Below are 18960 nucleotides of genomic sequence, written 5' to 3'. Positions count from 1 at the left end.
CAACTGATTGTAAGCCTTAATAAGTTTAGTAAGTGTAGTTTATGAGAGTGGAAAATACAGCAACTTAGCATATAAGAATAATCACAACAAATAGACGTGTTTCCAGTGTTTTACTTCCCGTGTTAAGTAAGCCCATTATTTTCTTTTACACATTTAATCCTCAACACAGCCTTATGAGACAAGCTCTCACAATCCCCATTCTGCAGATGAGGAAATTGAGTTCCAGAAAGAGTTAGTAACGTGGTCAAGGTTATAAACTTCCTGTCATGCTTAGAATAAAAGGCAGACTTTTTATCCTGATGTAGGAAGGCCCACAGGCCCTGGCTTCTCTCTTCTCTGACCTTAACCTTGCACTTTCTTCGTTTTCCCATTAATGCTCCAGACGTTGTGGCTGGCTTTCTGTTTCTTGAACTTGCCAAGTTCTTTTCTGCCGTGGGGCCTTTGTACTAGCTGTTTGCTCTGCCTAAAATGCTCTTCCGCCTGATTTTTGTGCATGACTGCCTCTGTCTTGACTTTCAGGTCTTACCTTAAATGTCTTAACTTGCACACTCTGACCAGCCAAAAGTAAGTTGTCGCATGGTCATATCATTTAGTATTAATTCTCTGCCTAGTACTTAACACAATCTGATTTGTCTTGTCTGTAAACAAACGATCTCTCTTCCTCACTAGAATATAGGTATCACGAGAACAGGAACCTTGATTGTCTTCTTTTTACTTATATTCTGCACACCTGGACTAGGGAGAGCACGTAGTAGGTATTCAGTGAATGTGTCGAATAAAAAGATGATTTCAAATCAGAGGGTCTTCTCTAAAGTCCTGCATATTCTATGTTTTGTATTTTAATCCTGTTCTGTCTAGTTTTTCATATTAATGCTGTATGGGTCCTAAGCACACAGCTAGTGCCAAACAAAAACTTAAAATTTGTAGTAGGATTTTTCAAACTTTTGGGTCTGAGGAACTCTTGACATGCTTAGAAATTACTGAGGACCCCAAAGAACTCAGTTGATGTGAGTTATAACAGTCTGTATTTACCTCTTTGGAAATGAACACTCAGACATCACAAAAAATAAGCTGATCACACATGAACACAGTAACATTTTTTTTAAGAGGGGGGAGTGAGAGGGGCAGAGGGAGAGGGAGAAACTTAAGCAGGCTCCACACCCAGCACAGAGCCCAAAGTGGGGCCAGCCCTCAAGACCTGGAGATTGTGACCTGAGCTGAAACCAAGAGTTAATCTACTGAGCCACTCAGGTGCCCCAGTAACATTTTTAAAAAGAACAGTAGTTATATTTTCCAAAACAAACAGAAAAAATAGAGAGTGGCATTGTTTTACATTATTGCAAATTGCTGGAAATTGGGCTTAACGGAAGATAGCTGGAATCACATATCCCATACCTGTTTCTGCCTTCAGTCTCTTGTGACATCACATGTCCTGCAGCCTCTGGAAAACTCCATTGTTATGTTGAGAGATGGTTTGAAAGGTAAATAGTGTGTTGGCATTATTATGAAAATAGTTAGGACTTTGAAGAGCCTCTGAAAGGGTATAGGGAACCCCTAGGAGTCCCTGGGGTGTCATTGAGAGCCACTAGCTTGTAGAATAGCAAGGTACTTTGAAAGGTGGGTGGTGGCATGGAATAAGTGAGAGATGGAGAAGTTGAAGGCTTAGGTACCAGAATGCAATTGATTATCCCTAAGTCTGGATTCTGTTTAGAAATACATACATGGGGATGCATTTAAGCTGTTTCTGGAAAAAAGAAGAAAGAAAAGAAAAACTGTTTCGTATCTAAAGCACTTCCTCAATTGTAAAGGACACTGAAAACTTGGAAGCTAGTGGTACTTGTCTTATGTTCATCCTTTTCAGATGAGCAAGATTATACCAAGCATTCTGGAAATTCTGCAATGGGATGGGTCATTAAAAAATAATAAAGTGTGGGTTCTTCTCCATGTCTGAGAATAGTAGCTTCAAATATAACTCCCTTTATAGCTGTTACTCTACAACCCTTACTTAGTTCTCCTTGTAGCTTTTGGACTCAGATGGTTATATTCTATAATAGAGATTAGATCGTCTCAGTGCTTTATTGGTCTCAGGTTCTGTCACAACTGGTGTTAAAGACATCAAAGTAGAAGCTGTTAAAAATAGATGAGATATTCCTTGCTAGCCAACTGTTTAAGAAAGGCAAATGATTGCAATCCAGGCCTCTGGGGAGTATTTTGAATGTCTTGAGTGATGTATGTAAGATTGTCAGAATTAATTGGGCAGTCAGACGCTGGGGAACTTGGACCTCAGGAAAGGAATGGTACACTGAGGGGCAGGTATGGCAGGGAGTCCTTAGTTCCTGACGCCAGTGCTTAGAAGGACCTAATTTAAGAAGGACCCAATGTCAGTGGGGCTTTTTCCCTCACCAGTTACAGCCCGAAGGGCCAGGTGACTTTATCTTAAAGGAGACTTGCTTCTATATGTTAATAAAAATCTTTTGGTCCAAATATTTGGGTCCCTGGCTTTGGGGTCCATTACCTGGTATAAATAAATCTTCTGATTTCTTTCCTTGCGTGCCTAGAATTATGTGATACCTTAGGTAACTTCTTGGTTAATGAAAGTGTTCTAATTTTGTCTTATTTCAAGAGTTGCTAACTTTTAAATTCTGAATTGTGTGTAGGCGAAAGTTGAGATTTTTTTTCTTTTTAGAAAAACGACTATAATGCAATTAGTTAAGTGTGTGCAGGAGAAATAGATGGGAAAAATTACAATAAGTGAGTTTTCTGCCACGGTCAAAGCTTTTAGCAAAAAGAAGAAAAAATTCAAAATCCATCCCGATGCTTAAAATGAATATACTTCTTTTTTAGTAAGGATGTGATTTAGCCTTTCTTAACACCAAAGTGAAAGAGGTTCTAAATATTGAATTATTCATTTGAAGACATTTCCACCTCACCCCCCCCCACCCCCCGACGCCTCCCACAGGGGTCTGGTTTGATGTTAGAAGTGGGAGTGGAGTTGAGGTCTAATGGTCTTGGTGAGTTTGGGGGCCGAAGAGCAACAATACCTTGGTTGACCTGTCCAGATATCACCCACCTCCTAGGCTTAGAGAGGATCGAAACATTTCTGGGACTTGTGTTTATTTCAATGTGTTTCCAACAGTATGGACAAAGTAAGAAGCATATATCAAATAGAAGAATGACAAGTGATGGGCAGAGGTGAGTGAAGGCTTTGGAGGAAGAAAAGGTGAACTTTGTCAGTCTCATTCCTAAATACAAAAATGAGTATTTGGTAAGGGCCATGTTGGGCTGAGCACTCTGTGTGGATTATTTGTTTTACCCCTCACAATAAGCCTGAGAGATGGGAAAAGTTCCCTCCTCCCTTTTCTTCTCATCAGGTGACGGAGCTGAAGTTCAGAAAAGTTGGTCAGCTGCTTAAGCAGATGAGGCTGGAATTCAGACTTAGGTGTTCTCCATCTGTTTCTAGCCTTTTTGGACACACGGGGGATGGTCATTGGGGTAGGGATACTTCCTGCCAGGGACGGAATGTAGATATTTTGTTTCTCAAGTTTCTCATAGAAATCTGTTGGAAAGGTTTAACAGGCTTCTATTCTCTCTCCTTGCTCCAACAGTATAAACCTGATTTTCATTAGTTTTAGGAAAATAATCATCTGAAAACAGTTTAAGTTCTTTTAGGTCACAGATAAGATGACACAATTACATTGGACCAAAATCTTCTTGTCAAGTCCCAGACACTGTTCAAGGCACTGGGATTCAGTAGGAAAGAAGAATTGTGCTGTCCTGTGCTCGTAGGCTGACAGTCTAGTGGTGAAGACCAGTAAACAAGCCAACCAGTGAAGAAGCAATTTTTGGACAGCAATAATGCCCTAGGGTAATGAGGGTACCATGTGGAGGGGAATGTCAGGCAGCAGTTATAGCATGCCCAAAGGCACATGGCACGTTGGGGGATCTGGAGACAGTTCATCATGGCCAGAGTGTAGAAGGCAGATAGTACAGAGAGATAAGAAGGGGGAGGTAGGCAGGGACCAGATCATGAGGACTCCCAAAGAGATTTTGGAATGTGTTAAGTAGAGGAATGACACGATCTGATTTATGGTTCTAAACGATCATGCTAGCGGGAGGGGGAAGATCATGGTGGCTATATGTGTAGAATAGATCTAGGGGCAAAGAAGGATTCAGAGAGAGTCTTTATGGAGCCCAGCTGAGAAATGATCCTGGCTGAGATTTGGGTGGGGGCAGAAGAGGTGAAAAGATTTGGAGGATTCCAGAGATAGATTAAAACTTAAAATCAGTAAGATTTGATGCTCAGATTTCCTTATTTGCTAAATATTTACTTAGTACCTACCATGTGCTCGGCATTGGTGATCAGATTAAAATGATATAAAAAACAGATTCCCAGAGCAACCAATCTTGCCTTTAACTAGGACTGGGAGTGTGATAGGGATGAGTATATTCTTCAAGGGAAGAGCACCGGCAAAAGCCCTGTAGCAGGGATAAGGAAAGGGAAGACTGGAAGTGCTGCCAGGTTTTGCAGTGGTAGATGACATGGGTAGGGAGAAAGAGATTGGGCAGACAGGTGAGTTCTTTCTGGTATATTGAGATGCTGTTGATATCTAGAAGGTGAATCCCAATAGTTGATGGCTATGAGGTACAGATTTAGAAATCATATAGAAGTCACTGGAGTCAGCACAGAGGGCTAGATGACCGGAAAGGGTGTAGAGAAGGCAAAGAGCAACACAGATTCTGAGGGAACAGATTTGGAGGACCACTACTTCTGGTTTCTGTTCTCCAAGAAGAACTCCGAATTTGTATGTTTTTATTCCCACCTTTCTTTTGAGCAGAATCAACTGTCTCTTTTCATAACACGTTGCTCAGGGAGTGGTTTCAGTGGACAGAGAACTGAAGCTGAGCCAGCGGGCAGTGTGAGGCTCCACAGAGCTGCTGTAGTCTTCACCTGCATGAGCACCTCACAGAGGCAGCAATCCCCTTCTCTGCCCTGCTCAAGCCACTCTGGGTGAATCCTGTTTTAAGAGGTGCATCAGTCTTGTCAGAGCAGTGGTGGCAGGTGGTGTGGGTCCAGTAATAGCTTTCGTACATTGCAGGCTTACTTCCTGCAGGTGCTTTACTGAGTAGTTTATGCACGTGATCTTACTGAACCTCATGATAGCCTGCTGAGGGAGCTACTCTTCTCATCCCCATGTATGGATGGAGAAAGGTTTAGGAAAGTTACAGACTGGCCTGAAGTCCTACAATGACAAAGTGACAGAGCTGGAGTTCCCTGGCGCTCTGATTTTGGAGCCTCAGCTCCTGCCAGCCCTTGGGTAGGGAATACTCTTAAGGACTGGCCATGTCAGGAACCAGGGAGGATGGTGGTGCTCTGCAGACAGAGGCAAAGTCCTAAGGAGATCAGAGAGTATTCATGTTTTGAAAGGTTTCTGAGCATCAGGACACAGATCAGTAGCAAAAGTTCTGGGAGGTGGTTTTTGTGTGGGGGTGGAGGGGGTAGTGGAAGGAGACAGGAATATTTTCTTTTTAAAATTTTACTTAGCGAGAGTGTGCACAAGCAGGGGGAAGGGGCAGAAGGAGAGAGAGAAGCAGACTCCCTGATGAGTAGGGAGTCTGACACAGGGCTTGATCCCAGGACCCTGAAATCATGACCTGAGCCCAAGGCAGATGCTTAACCAGCTGAGCCACCTGAGTGCCCAACAGTAATATTTTCTAACTGGGCTCTCTGAACCTGGAACCATTGCCTTAACCATTTGAACCCTAAAGCTCTGCTGGGTTTTTAATCAGAAGTGAGGCCATCCATAGGAGACATGGTAGGGGGATTCCATTATTGGGCAAGAGATGAAATTACATGTTAGATAGGTTCCGTCCAACCTTTATGCTATGAATCTGTATATTTGGAAATACTAGAATGCACTGTGGTTGGGAATTGAGCATAATTCCATACAGTTTAGGTTTTTCTTAACAGGTGAATTAGGATAATTATTTTCCCTAAAGTAAAATATTTTGTTCATTGTTAGGATACCCACCTGACTTTTTTTTTTTTTTAAAGATTTTATTTATTTGAGAGAGAGTGCACGTGTGTGCACATACAGGAGTGAGGAGAGGGGCAGAGGGAGAGGGAGAAGCAAATTCCCTGCTGAATGTAGAGCCTGACTCAGGGTTCGATTCCAGGACTCCAAAATCGTGACTGGAGCTGAAGTCAGATGCTTAGCTGACTGAGCCCCCCAGGCGCCCCCAGCTTCTGACTTTATACAGAGGCTCCTTTCCTTTGTTGAGTTTAAATTTTGAAGCCCTAGAATCTTCCTGAATTCTACTTCATCTCATTAAAAAATAATAAGTAGCTAGCTTTGAGGAGTAAAAGTCTACCATTCTCTGTTCCAAGCACTTTTCATGCACTGTTTCATCTGTTCCTTACAACAATCCCTGTAGTTAAGTGTTACTCTCATTTTACAGATAAAGCAAAAGCAGACAGGTTTAAGCGGGCTGGAGGGCAGTGTTGGGCTAATAATAATAGCTTGCACCCAGTGAGAAGGTTGGAGCTCTGCAGCTGACCACCTGAGCCTTCTCATATATGTTGTGTGGCCAATAGCAAAGAGCCCTGGGTGTTCATATAGTGTTTGATGTCTCAGGGTTGTGCAGATGGCAGTTTGGCACTGGCTGTTTTTGCACTGGGGGGTCGTCGGCTGTTTCTGTATTGGGGGGTCGTCAGCTGTTGTGTGGGCAACATGGGAGCACCGGGTCTAGCTGTGGGGAGTTGGCCAGCACAGATGGTCCAGATCAGATAAAGAGACAGGTTCTCCCACCCTGTTCCGAACTGGAAGTCTTCCAAAAGATTGTGCAGAGGCACATTGCTCACTAGCCAACTTTCTACCCCCTCCCCTCCAGGCTCCAGAGGCTTGTTCTTTTGACTTTCCTGGCCTTTGTTTTTCCTTCCAGGATAGCTTATGATTGCCCCAGGACTTTTCCTCCCTCTCTCCCTTATCTTCCTATTCTTCTTCCACTTAGCTAGTGGTAGGTGCTGGGAGATCTCCAAAGCTTCCCAGCCAGACAATGAGGTCTCTAGCGCATTTGTTTTTGAGGGGACTTACTGCTTGAGACCTTTGCAGAAGAACTGCATCCCCCCACCTCCTGTTTTTGGCTGTTTAAAATTGGGACCTCTGTCACATTGTCCAGTTTGGTCTTTAAAATTGGGACCTCTGGCACATTGTCCAGTTGAGGATCATTAACTGTGGAGGATGTCCTGATTTTTATTTTCGGGGAACAATGTAAAATGTGGCTAAAGTTTACTTATTTAGTGGTCTACTTAACAAACAATGTCAGGAGGAATATTAATTTCTTTTTTTCTGATTTATCACAGTGTTAGGTGCCCATGGTAGAAAAATTAGGAAATAGAATTGTGCATAACACAGGGGGCACCTGGGTGGCTCAGTCCATTAAGAGTCTGTCTTACACGCAGGTCATGATCTCAGGGTCCTGGGATGGAGCCTCCTATCGGAGCCCCTCCCCCTGCTCATTCTCTCCTTCTCTCTCTCTCCCTCTCTCTCTCTGTCAAATAAATAAAATCTTAAGAAAAAAAAAAAAAGAAAATCGAGTCTTCGTAATCTTATCACCAGAAAGTAAGGATGGTTGACGTTTTAGTCCATGTTCCAGGGGTCATTGATTGTTGATGAGAAGCTCTGCTTAAGAGTCAGGTAGACCCGAGTTATAACCCTCGTCTTGGGCATCTTCACCTTGTGTACTCTAGTTTCCTCAACAGGAGAATGAGAATAATAGTAGTACTTGCCTTCTGTGGTGGTGGTGAGGATTAGTAAGAGAACTTTTGTAAAGGCCTCAGCACCTTGGGGAGCATGATGATGCTTGATGAATGTTAGTCATTGTTATTAGAAATGGTAGCACTGCAGGGCTGTGCTAGAGAAACACTGTGTCTAGACATCTTGTGTCAGTTATCAGCTGCAGGCAATATTGAGTGCATCACTCTGGAACACTGAGCTGTGTCTGCTGCTTTCCATGGAGAGCCTGGAATCTTTTCAGTAAGGTAACCAGGTCATGACGAAAGTTAAGAAAACCAGGGGTCAGTCACACTGCTGTTTCCTGGCCTGGTCTCCGTTGAGGCCAAATGGTCAAAAGGACAGAGTTAGTCACACTAGACCAAGGCTTTCCTGACTGAGCGCATACCTGCACTCCTGTATCTAGCACTCCCCTGTGTCCTTCTGGGAGGCCAGAGTGTGAAGACACAGATTTGATGTGACCCAAATTCAAACAGAACTTGTTTTCCAGGAATCAGTCCCATACTATACTGATGTCCTGACCCTTTATGATAAGACTTTTAAATATAAACACATAAGGGAAATATATATATATATATTTTTAAATTTTTTAAAATTTATTTATGATAGTCACAGAGAGAGAGAGAGAGAGAGAGAGAGAGAGGCAGAGACACAGGCAGAAGAAGCAGGCGCCATGTAGGAAGCCTGATACGGGACTCGATCCTGAGACTCCAGGATCATGCCCTGGGCTGAAGGCAGGAGCCAAACCACTGAGCCACCCAGGGATCCTGGGAAATATATATTTTTTAAGAATTTATTTATTTGAGAGAGAGAGAGCACAGCAGGGGAGAGGGGCAAAAAGAGAGGGAGAAAGCAAACTCTCCACTGAGCAGGGAGCCCAATGTGTGACTCAATCCCAGGACTCCGGGATCATTACCCGAGCTGAAGGCAGATGCTTAACTGACTGAGCCACCCAGGTGCCTGGCACATAGGGGAATATTGATGCCCTTAGTGTTTCTCATTTGTGCAGCTTTTTTGGATGTTGTTTAAAACATTGTTTTGCCTTTAGGTATAAAATAGTTAGGAAGAAATGACAAAATGGTAGACTCGATTATGGAGAGTGGAACTTGGCTGGCCGATTGCCCATCTGCACATGATTTGCGTGTCTTTCTACACGGTCTACAGATGCTGTTTGTTTGAGAGTGTGTTCTCCTGTGCTGTCTTTCTCTAGGTATAAGTTCAGGTTCAGTGAAATGGTCTTTCTCTTGCCAGGTCTGGGTTGTTTGGAGGGAATCATTTTTTCCTTTGTAGATTCTCGCAAACAGTGAACTGAGGTTCATTTTCAGTTCCTTTTCAGCACCTGGCACTCCTGCTAAGTAGGAGAAATGCTTCCCTAGCTTTCCTGATGATCATTGCTGCACACTTTTAACAGAAAACTTGGCACTCAGCAATTTCAGGAGAGAATACTTTTCCACACCATTACAACTCTTCTGGCTTTGCAGGTGAATGATTTCTAGCCAGGGAACTTGAGCAAAGACATTGGAGAAGATGTATAAGGGGTTCTGAGTTTGGATAACGATCCTGAGAAGACCTGGGTTACCTTGCACATCTATACCAGATGCCTGATAAAGCCATGGGGAATTAGCTGGGGTCCATACCAGCACACTGTCTTCCCACAAATCTGAGCTTGTTGTTTTTTATTTTTATGTATGTGTGCGTGTACGTACGTACATACTTCAGAGGGGGAGGTGTTGAGGGGGAGAAAGAGAATTTTAAGTGGGCTCCAGACTCAACACGGAGCCTGATGCAGGGCTCAGTCTCACGACCCTGAGATCCTGACCTAAGCTGAAATAAGAGTAGGACGTTTAACTGACTGAGCCACCCAAGCACCCCTAAGCTTGTTTTTTAAATGTCAAATTAGTTTTTATAATTGGCTCCCAGTCCTCAATATTTATGGCCCTCATGAAAGTTGTTCCTATGAGTCATGTCAGTATTTTTGTTGATATTTGTGTATGTGTGTGTGTGTGTGTGTGTAATGATTTCTGGGCTGTGGAGAGATTTCCTGGAACTTAAGAGCCCTTGCTAGCACTGCTCTTAACTAGCTCTGTGTATTCCTGACCAGGGTTCTTACCTGGCCTGAGCTGTATTATTCTTACCTGCATTGACATGGGTTTGGACCAGGTGCTAAGATCCTTTCTCCTCCTGCAAGTGTTTGGGTGAAGGATAAGAAGGAAAGAAATTGAAATAGTATTTGGATGAGGTGGGTAGAGTTGTTGAATTTTTAAAAGGCCACTAGAGCTTTGTGGTATTTGTTACTAGGTTTCCTTTTATTAATTTTGTTGCTTTGGTATCTTAGCACAGGGGCTGCCAGACCCAAGTTTTATACCAGGTGTTTCCTTCTGACTTCACATTGCCTGAGGCAGATTGAATATGTTAATGTTTCATAAGTCAGACTTTCCAACTCCTTAATCACTGCAAAGTTGTTGGCTGACTTCCCTACAGTCTTTATATTCACTATTCATTATTGAGGGTCCTCAATTTGTAGAATCGGATTTGGGTGTGGTTGTGTTAGAAACCGGCATTATTGTGGTTGGAATATCCTGAAATAAATGATATATGGAAAAAAATGTTGTTGCATATGTCCTTGCTTGGCTCATTTAAGTGCCTGCCTGTCACACACACATTTAAATTTGACTTTTAAGTAGGGCGCTTTGGAAAATTGAGCTAAGCCAACTCTCAGTGACTTTTTTTCCCCTTCTGAGCATTTCTTTTCCTCTAATAATGTTGCATATTTTACTTTGTCTAGGCTTTTCGAGAAAGACATGTCTGACAAGATGTCTAGTTTCCTACATATTGGAGACATTTGTTCTCTGTACGCGGAAGGATCGACAAATGGATTTATTAGCACCTTGGGGTAAGAGCACCTGATTTCTTGTGTAGCAGGATTTCTTTAAGACCTTTTAATGCCCGCTTAAAACCTGATTTTTCTAAGATAATGTTACCATTTGACTTGGCTTTTTCAGGGGCAGTGGGAATCATAATACCAAATCTCATTTTGGCCAACTTTACCTCTGACACAAAAATACTGTTTTCTTATAAGTTCTAGAAGAGCAAAATCTCATTAATTAGGACTCTTGTCATTCAGAATTTATAATAATTTCCTATTCCTTTATAAGAGGGAAAGTGCATAGTATATTGGATAAAATTTTAGGATTATTTTTTACAGACCCCAAAGGAGTGGTATTTAGCTTTCATAAATAACAACTCTTAATTTCAAATGCTGACTTGCTTGTCATTTAAGCAAAGACCAGAACTTCTCTGATGCTTCTCTCTCTTGTTTGAAGCAGAATCTTGCTTATTTTAAATTGCTCCACGCATTTGAAAGTTACATATTGCACAAAGTTCTGTAAATCAGATTTTTGTTCTTTTGTGCTTCCTTCAATTTTTTACCCAACTTTAAGGAGAATAATACATTTTACCGTGTCTTTATTTGGTTATCTTCTCCCTTCTCCTCCTCCTGTTTCGAGAAGAGGAATGGAAAAGTGAAATAGCCGCAAAGACAGAAAGAAGCAGATTGGAGAATCAAGATGGTTAACTCCAGAAGACACAGGAATGGTCTAGATTGTCTTTGTGTAGAAAGTAGTAGTTAGGGACGCCTGGGTGGCTCAGTGTTTTAGTGTCTGCCTTTGGCTCAGGGCATGATCCTGGAGTCCTGGGATCAAGTCCCACATTGGGCTCCCTGCATGGAACCTGCTTCTCCCTCTGCTTGTGTCTCTGCCTCTCTCTCTCTCTCTTTCATGAATAAATAAATAAAATATTAAAAAAAAAAAAAGGAATAGTTAGACCCCAGGTTGGAATTGTTGAATTTGGCAGGATCTCAAGTGAAGAGAAGGAAAGCTGACAGCTTCTCTAAGAACCTCATTCTTAGAGAAGCCAGAACGTTTCTTTTAATCATAGTTATTATTTAAAGCATGCTTGTTCTCTGGTATTTGTGCAGAATGAGTACTCTCAGGCTCTCATTTAGGTCACTCCAACTTCAAGGAGCGAGTTATTTCAGATACAGAAGGATAGCTCAACTGGACCTCATTGTATACAAATTAGGTTTTCAAAAGTCATCTGATAAAAAGAAGTCATCCATGACTCTGTGATCACCAAACTCAGTGACTGTTTCTCAGTCTTTATCTTTTTCTCTTTTTTTTTTTTTTTAACCTCTCTACACTAAAGACCCACCCTTCATAATTTAATTTATCTTCTGTGGGTTTTGTTAAAGAGGCCTTTTGCCACTTGTGCCTCCCTGATTGTCCCTTTTTTCTTCTTGGCAGATTCCTTCCTTTTTCTTTCCCTCATGTTTGAATCCTCTATCCTCTTCTTATTTTTCAGCAGTAAAGCCATGGTAATAAACAGCAGAGATAACCACTTCTGTGAATCCTGTGGATTAAAAAAAAATTTTTAATTTAAATTCAGTTTGCCAACACATAGTGTAACACCCAGTGCTCATCCTATCAAGTGCCCTCCTTAGTGCCTGTCACTCAGTCATCCCATCCCCACCCACCTCCCCTTCCGCAGTCGATTATTTGTTTCCTGGAGTTAGGAGTCTCATGGTTTGTCTCCCTCTCTAATTTTTTCCCCATTCAGTTTCCCTCCTTTCCCTTGTAATCCCTTTCACTATTTCTTATATTCCACATATAAGTGAAATCATATGATGATTGTCCTTTTCTGATTGACTTATTTCAGCATAATACCCTCTAGGTCCATCCATGTTGAAGCAAATGGTGAGAATTCTGTGGATGTTTATATAGCACTGGCTCAGTACTGTCCACTCATAATACCTTTAATTCCCAAACATATCTTTATTGTGAGTATTATTATTATTGCTCTTTATAGAGGCAAAACCTCTGAGCTTCATAGAGGTGAAGTCACCTGCCCAAGGTTTCATAGCAGCGAACACTCCAGACTCCAGGACCAGTGCTCCTAACATTTGCCCTTGGCAGGGTAGACTTTCTATTCCCTGCCTTTCCTGACCATCTGACTCTGGCAGAATTGGTTCACCACCCTCCTCTCTGTCTGCCCACAGCTCTTATCTGGATGCCTAGTGAAACCTCAACCCCACCTTATATCTCCTCTTTTCTCTGTGGCCCTGATTTCTTTGAAGAGTGCCATTGCCCCTCCAGTCACCCAGGCTTCTAGTTGGCAGCTGAGCCCACTTGTGGCAGCCTTTGAAATCTTAGTGCTGCCTTTCCCTGCATCCTCTTCGTCCAGAGCATTCGTTGTTAGAATTCCTTTGAGGTACAAATTCTTTGCTTTATAAGAGTTTTCCTCAAGTATTGTAAACAAATTAATAATAAGAACCCCCCCTTTCACTTTTTCTTTATTGTGCAGATTATTTATTTTGTATTTTGGGCTCTAATACTTACCTCAGATAGTATTCCCTTTGTTCAAAATGGACTTGGAAAGTAAAGTTTGGGCTCTTTTTACTTTTAATATTTTTAACAGTTTTGGAGCACTAGTTGTGAGTGACAGTGAGTGACATCCAGGTTTTGTGGAATTTGGCATCTGGCTCCCCAGCCACATTCCATTTGTATAGATGGCAATTATTTCCCAAATGGCTTTATTGACTCCTTAAGCTTTAGAACTTGAGTCAGACCTTGGAGAGTCTGTGTGTGTGCACATGCGGAATCAGAGGTATGCTTCTGATTCACCTGAGGAATATGTTAAAAATAAAAGTTTTTGGGTCCCATCCTGGAGCACAGCTTTTATAGGCCTGAGGATGATGGGGACCTGGTATCAATATATTTTAAAAACAGTCTGAGGAAAATCACCTTACTTGAGACTTTTTGAGACCAACTCTTTAATTTTATAGTTAGAGGAACCGAGACCAGGAGGAATGAAGTCATAGACTCATTATCAAGCTGCTAGTAGATGGTAAAGTGCCATCTACAATTCATTTGTCTTCTGGCCTAGGCTGGGGCCCTTTGTCCTATGCTCTCATCCTTGTTTGAGGACTTGTTGAGTAATTAACCCAGACCTATATTGGATTCCAAGGCACTCTCCCACTTCACATATTATGTTAGATCTATCTGGTAGCATTACTATATTTACATTCACAGGGGCTCTAGGGGGGAGTTTTATATGTGCACATTCTGCTCTTGATTTTTGCATAAAAACTCAAGCCATTGACTACAGTTGTTTCTCTTCTTGATGGTGAGAGGTCTTATGTCTTAGATCCAAAGGAAGCAAGCTGCTGGTGGGCTACTCTGGGCACTTTGATTCACCCATAAAATAGATAACTGAGCACCTAGCCTGGACAGGAAAATGTATTAACCCTGGGCATCTTGCCAGCAATCTGCTCCTAGGAAGCTCTTAGCCTACTGTACCATTTGTGCTTCAGGCCAGTGAGATGGGCAAGAGAGGAGGAGAGGCAAGGAATGCCTGGTCCAGCAAAGACTCGGTAAGGAGGGCCTTCATGGAGAAGATGGGGGCTTTGAGCCAGTCTTGAAAGGCCAGACTTTAAGAGATGGAATGGAATTTTGGAGGAAGGGGCAGTAAGAGTAAAGGCAAATTAATAGTGCCTTGTCTTTGGGGTAAGGAGCAGCCCAGACTAATGGAAGAAACCCTGGAAAACCATAGTATATGAGCTGGCAGCAAGTTCTGTGGTCACTTGTCAAATGACCAATACCAGTTTTAGGAACTTGGATAAGTCATTTAAACTTCTCCGCCTCAATTTCCTCATGTGTTCAAAAACATTCTTATAAATCTGTTCTTCTAAAAGAGTTGCACAAGTTATAGGTTGGTCAGTCTGGACTGATAAATACTGGGTCTGTATAAAAGTTTGGGCTGGTTATTTATTTCTAACTTTTTGCACTTTCCCCACCTCTATTTTGGTTTCCAGTAGTTCCATATGACTCTCTCTGCCAGCAGTTTCTCAGATGGCCTCAGGCACAGTTAGTTCCCAGCTGTATTTTGTTCTTTTTTCTTTTACAGCCCTTAGGTTATATTCTCTTTATTAGTTTGCTTTTGTGGCTCTTGCACTAGCCTTGAGCTCCCTCAGGGCAGGGCCTGGTTCATATTCATCCTCCATCCCAGGGTCCAGCACTGTGCCTGACACCAAGTAGGCCCCTCAGCTACCGTGAGTTGAATGCACTCACCCCTTGCTATGCCTCCCGATTTCAGCATTTCGGCATGTTGTACTCAAATCCATCATGGATGTGGTTAAGGGAAAAGAGCCACAGAAAACAGTAGGTTAATGTGTGCATTGCAGAAGCAGAACCTGGGCTTTTGGATTCAGTTGAGCTCCCTGCATGGGAAACCTTTAATGTAAACAGCCACCTGGCAGGAGAACATGGCTATCTAAGTTTTGCATGGAACAACCCTGGATATTCATTTTTTGCATAGTGCTTAGGTTTTATTAGACTTGGCTTGATACACCATTTATCTTTGTCTTCACAGCCTAGTTGATGATCGTTGTGTTGTACAGCCAGAAGCCGGGGACCTTAATAATCCACCCAAGAAATTCAGAGGTAAGTTGATGATCCTTCCTGGAGTGAGTACTTCTCATTTGAAAGTTCATCAACATCAACGTGTTGCTGTGTGTCTGTGTATGTGCATGTGTGTGTGTTTAATAAGCAATTGTAGGTTTACTTATATTTTTTAAAGTATGATTTCAATTCCAAGCTTTATGACCTTTTGAAAATGTATGAGTTCAGTATCAAGGTTGGAATGGAATGGCTTTTATTAGGGTCATTTGTATATTGCATATATGTCGATCAGTGCAAATTCAGCTTAAAGCCTTACATTTGTGCAACTGTGTCCCTAAACAAATAGGATTTTTGGGTCTCATCACGAGGAACATGTGTTATTGCAGCAGATCTCACTGTGCCTTTGGGGGCTCTGATATTCTTAGATGCTTCAACCTGGAAGGAGAAGTTGTCAGTTATTGTACATAGTTTTTGAATTAAAAGACTTAGGCAGGTTAGCCAGTAGCTTCCCATTATTATTGGCTTTCCTTTTAGGCCTCTTATATTTGATATTTCCTCTAAAGGTAGCTTAGCTTATTCAAGAAGATGTTTAAAATTTAGTTGTGATATTAAGATGATAAAAATTATGTTTTTCTGTTTTGTTTTTGTGGTTTGTAGTTCTCAACTCCAGCTGCTAGTAGAATTATCTGAGAGAGATTTAAAATTAAACAGATACTCAGAGCCCCACTTCAGACCAATTAAATGAATCTCTTGAGGTTGGGGCCTAGGCATTGGCATTTTTTTTAAGCTTCCCAAGTGATGTTTTTATATTGAGTTGGGGTTGAGAACCCATTGGATTAGTATTTGACTCATGGCCTCAGTCCCAAAGGACTCAAACCTTGCCATTTTTAGGTTGCATCATTTGAGTGATAAATTCTTTTTTTTTTTTTTTTTTTTTGAGTGATAAATTCTTATTGTTGGTTGTTGTAGAAACTGACTTTTTTGGATAAATGCTAAGGGAATTATAATAAAATAGAAGGCAGACATTCAGATGGAGAGAAGCCATTTAGAAGATGATTGGTGTTGAGCTGCATCCAGTTGGCATGAGACTATCAAGAGAATATTTTCACCTGGGAGGTGGTGAGGGGGACTGTTGAAAAAGAAAATTTTGCCATAAGCCCCATGTGACAGGATCCTGAGCAGCTGTGGCCACTGCAGCCTTTTCTTTTCAATCCTTCCTCCACGGCTTTTTCCAAAGCCGAATCCTGTATGCAGTAGAAATGAAAGGTTTGATCTAATAATCATAATCTAGGCAGTTACTTACAGAATTCTCTACACTGAATAATAAAATATGCCTCAGTTTATCTTTGATCAGTAGACTCAGTGCCAGGTACTTTTAGCTCATGGATTGGTCTGTCTACCCTGGGAGGTTAAGGTTGAGCTTAAGTGTCTTGTCTGAGGTCACACAGCTGGTGATGGATAAAGTAGGAAGTGTAGTTCTCAATTTCAGTTACATAGACAGATCACTTGGGGCACTTTGAAAAATACTCATGTCTGAGTTCCACCTTCAAGGATTGTCATTTAATTTGGCATTGGTGAGTTCTTTTTTTTTTGAAAGTTCCCCAGGTGATTCTCCTGTATAGCCGAGGTTAAGCATTACCGCTAATAGAGCCTGGGCTATAATCTACTGGCTTTATTCCTTAGGGGTGAGCTGGTTGAAGTATGGCTTTTGCAGCTGGAGCCAAGTGGAAGGAGCTCACTGCTTGGGTCCAACGTGAGCTCTTGTCCTATCCTGCGAACAGGCCCTGGTATCTGTGAAAGTAACCTGGGAAAGATGTTCATGCTTTGTACAAAGTGAACTAGTGGCTATTTGAATATGGGTTTAGAATGTTAAATAGGACCATAGCCAGGGGAAGTCAGAAGACGGATATGTTTTCCTGGCACTAGGGTAAAGTGCCTGATGCTTAGATATATATCTGGTGGCCAATTGAAGGGACTGTTTTGAGATAAAAGTTGACAGTCTGATAGAGACCATTTGGAAAGAACCAAACTTTGTTTATGGCCTGGCCTGGTTCTACAGGTGGTCACATGACACTGACTTGATATGTTGACTGCTTTTCCTCACAAATTAAAAATAAAGGTTTCTAGGTTGTGAGATGCTTTGCACTTGTGGGAAAATCTGGTCCAAAACAAGCTCTGCGGCAGGCTTTGCGAATGTAGGTCAGGACTGCCTAAATTCCTTGAGTTGCACCAGAGGCCCTCTGCATGCAGGTGAGGGGCCTAGGCAGAGGGCTGTGGAGATCTCCACCTTGGAATCTGGGCAGCAAGATTTAAACACTTTCCAAAGCAGTCCTTCAATTCTAGTAGAATTCTTTGGGGGAAGAAAAAAAGCATTATTTGAAAAAAAAAATTTTTTTTTTCCCTTTAAAATGAAGAAACAGATTTCTTTTTTTGGAATGGATTATTGCCTTTCCAAATACAAGTGTATTTTGAAGTTGAAGTAATTTTGATGTTTAGAAATTGTGCATAGGGCAGTTGGACAATTTGAAGGCATTTCTAGTCCATTTCCATGCCGTGCCATTACACCCTGGAGTTTAACAAACACATATGGAAAAGTGAGATGCTGGCAAGGAGCCAGCTAGGATGATGGAGTCTTTATCTGAGCAATCAGCAGAGCTACATTTAGTCATTTGGATTTGTTGTTGCTTCCATTGTTTCCTTGCCAACTTATTTCCTATATTGAGAACCATTATAACCTGTTCTTAAGTAAATGGAAACCAAAGGCCTATTTATGTAACGCTCCCTGTGGCTTCTGACTTGGGAGTTTTAATTTTATGAGCTCCTTTTGAAACCTGCCACCCTAGTGGTTAATAGCATAGACCCTAAGATCAGGCTTTATGAGTTCAAATCCAAGTTCTTAGCTGTGTGACCCTGGACAAATTGCTTAACCTCTGTGAAGCTTGATTTTCTCATCTGTAAAATGGGAGATGATATTAGTTGCTACCTCATAAGGTTACTGGGAAGATAAATATATGTTTCAAATTCAGTACTGAGGGAACCTGGGCCCAGTAAACCTTACCTAGTCCTATCCTTTTATTCCCAGTACTTAGGACAGAGGCTTGTGCTCCTAAATGGTGGCAGAAGGGAATCCAATATGTGAGTCCTTTAATGATGTGAGAATGTTGTTTCCCTTTTTCTGTCTAAATGCTTTTGTAGTTAGGGTGTACACAGGGACCCCGTGGCCTAGATTTGAGTCCCTCCGTTCCCATATATAAGCTAAGTGGCCTTGGTAGATTAATTTTTCTGAGCTTGTTTCCTCACCTCTAAAATGAGGCGGAAGGTAATAGGATTGAAGTTAATAGGGCTAAAGAACCAAATAGAGTACTTGTTGGTACATAAGATCTGGTCAGTGACTGGTAGCTGTTATTTTTCCCAGTAAATGCAAAAGAGTTAAAATCTTGAAGATATTTGCCTCTTTCTGATGGGTAAAAGTATGTTACCAAGTAAATTTTTTTTTTTTTTATGATTCCCTTGAATGTATCTTCTGCCCCGAACTTCATCTGTAGGGAGAAAAGATTGGGTGCATATCTGGTTCACAGAAGCCAAGTCTCCTTCGTTGTCCAAGTAAATTTTGGACAGTGGCCCCTGTCCTCTAGGTGATGAGAAGAGCAGCAATGTAGAATAATTCAGTTACTTTAGTCCTTTAGCTAATGTGGTACACCATTTGAAAGCAACAG

General features: G+C 41.7%; 1 protein-coding gene across 11 annotated transcripts in view; it reads left to right on the top strand.

The window, feature by feature from the left end:
• The window catches only part of ITPR1 (inositol 1,4,5-trisphosphate receptor type 1), a 318713-nt gene that overhangs the window by 12331 nt on the left and 287422 nt on the right, over nt 1-18960 (top strand). For all 11 annotated transcript variants that reach the window (XM_025451109.3, XM_025451124.3, XM_025451147.3 and 8 more), the window contains exons 3-4: nt 10576-10683; nt 15216-15286. In XM_025451109.3, coding sequence (XP_025306894.3) covers nt 10592-10683; nt 15216-15286 — 163 coding nt within the window. In that variant the 5' untranslated portion in view covers nt 10576-10591. The remainder of the gene's footprint in view (nt 1-10575; nt 10684-15215; nt 15287-18960) is intronic.

Source organism: Canis lupus, chromosome 20 (genome assembly GCF_003254725.2).
Source record: "Canis lupus dingo isolate Sandy chromosome 20, ASM325472v2, whole genome shotgun sequence".
Classification (NCBI taxonomy): Eukaryota; Metazoa; Chordata; class Mammalia; order Carnivora; family Canidae; genus Canis; species Canis lupus.
The sequence above is the reverse complement of the archived record's forward strand: the minus strand, read 5'-3'. Positions and strand labels throughout refer to the sequence as shown.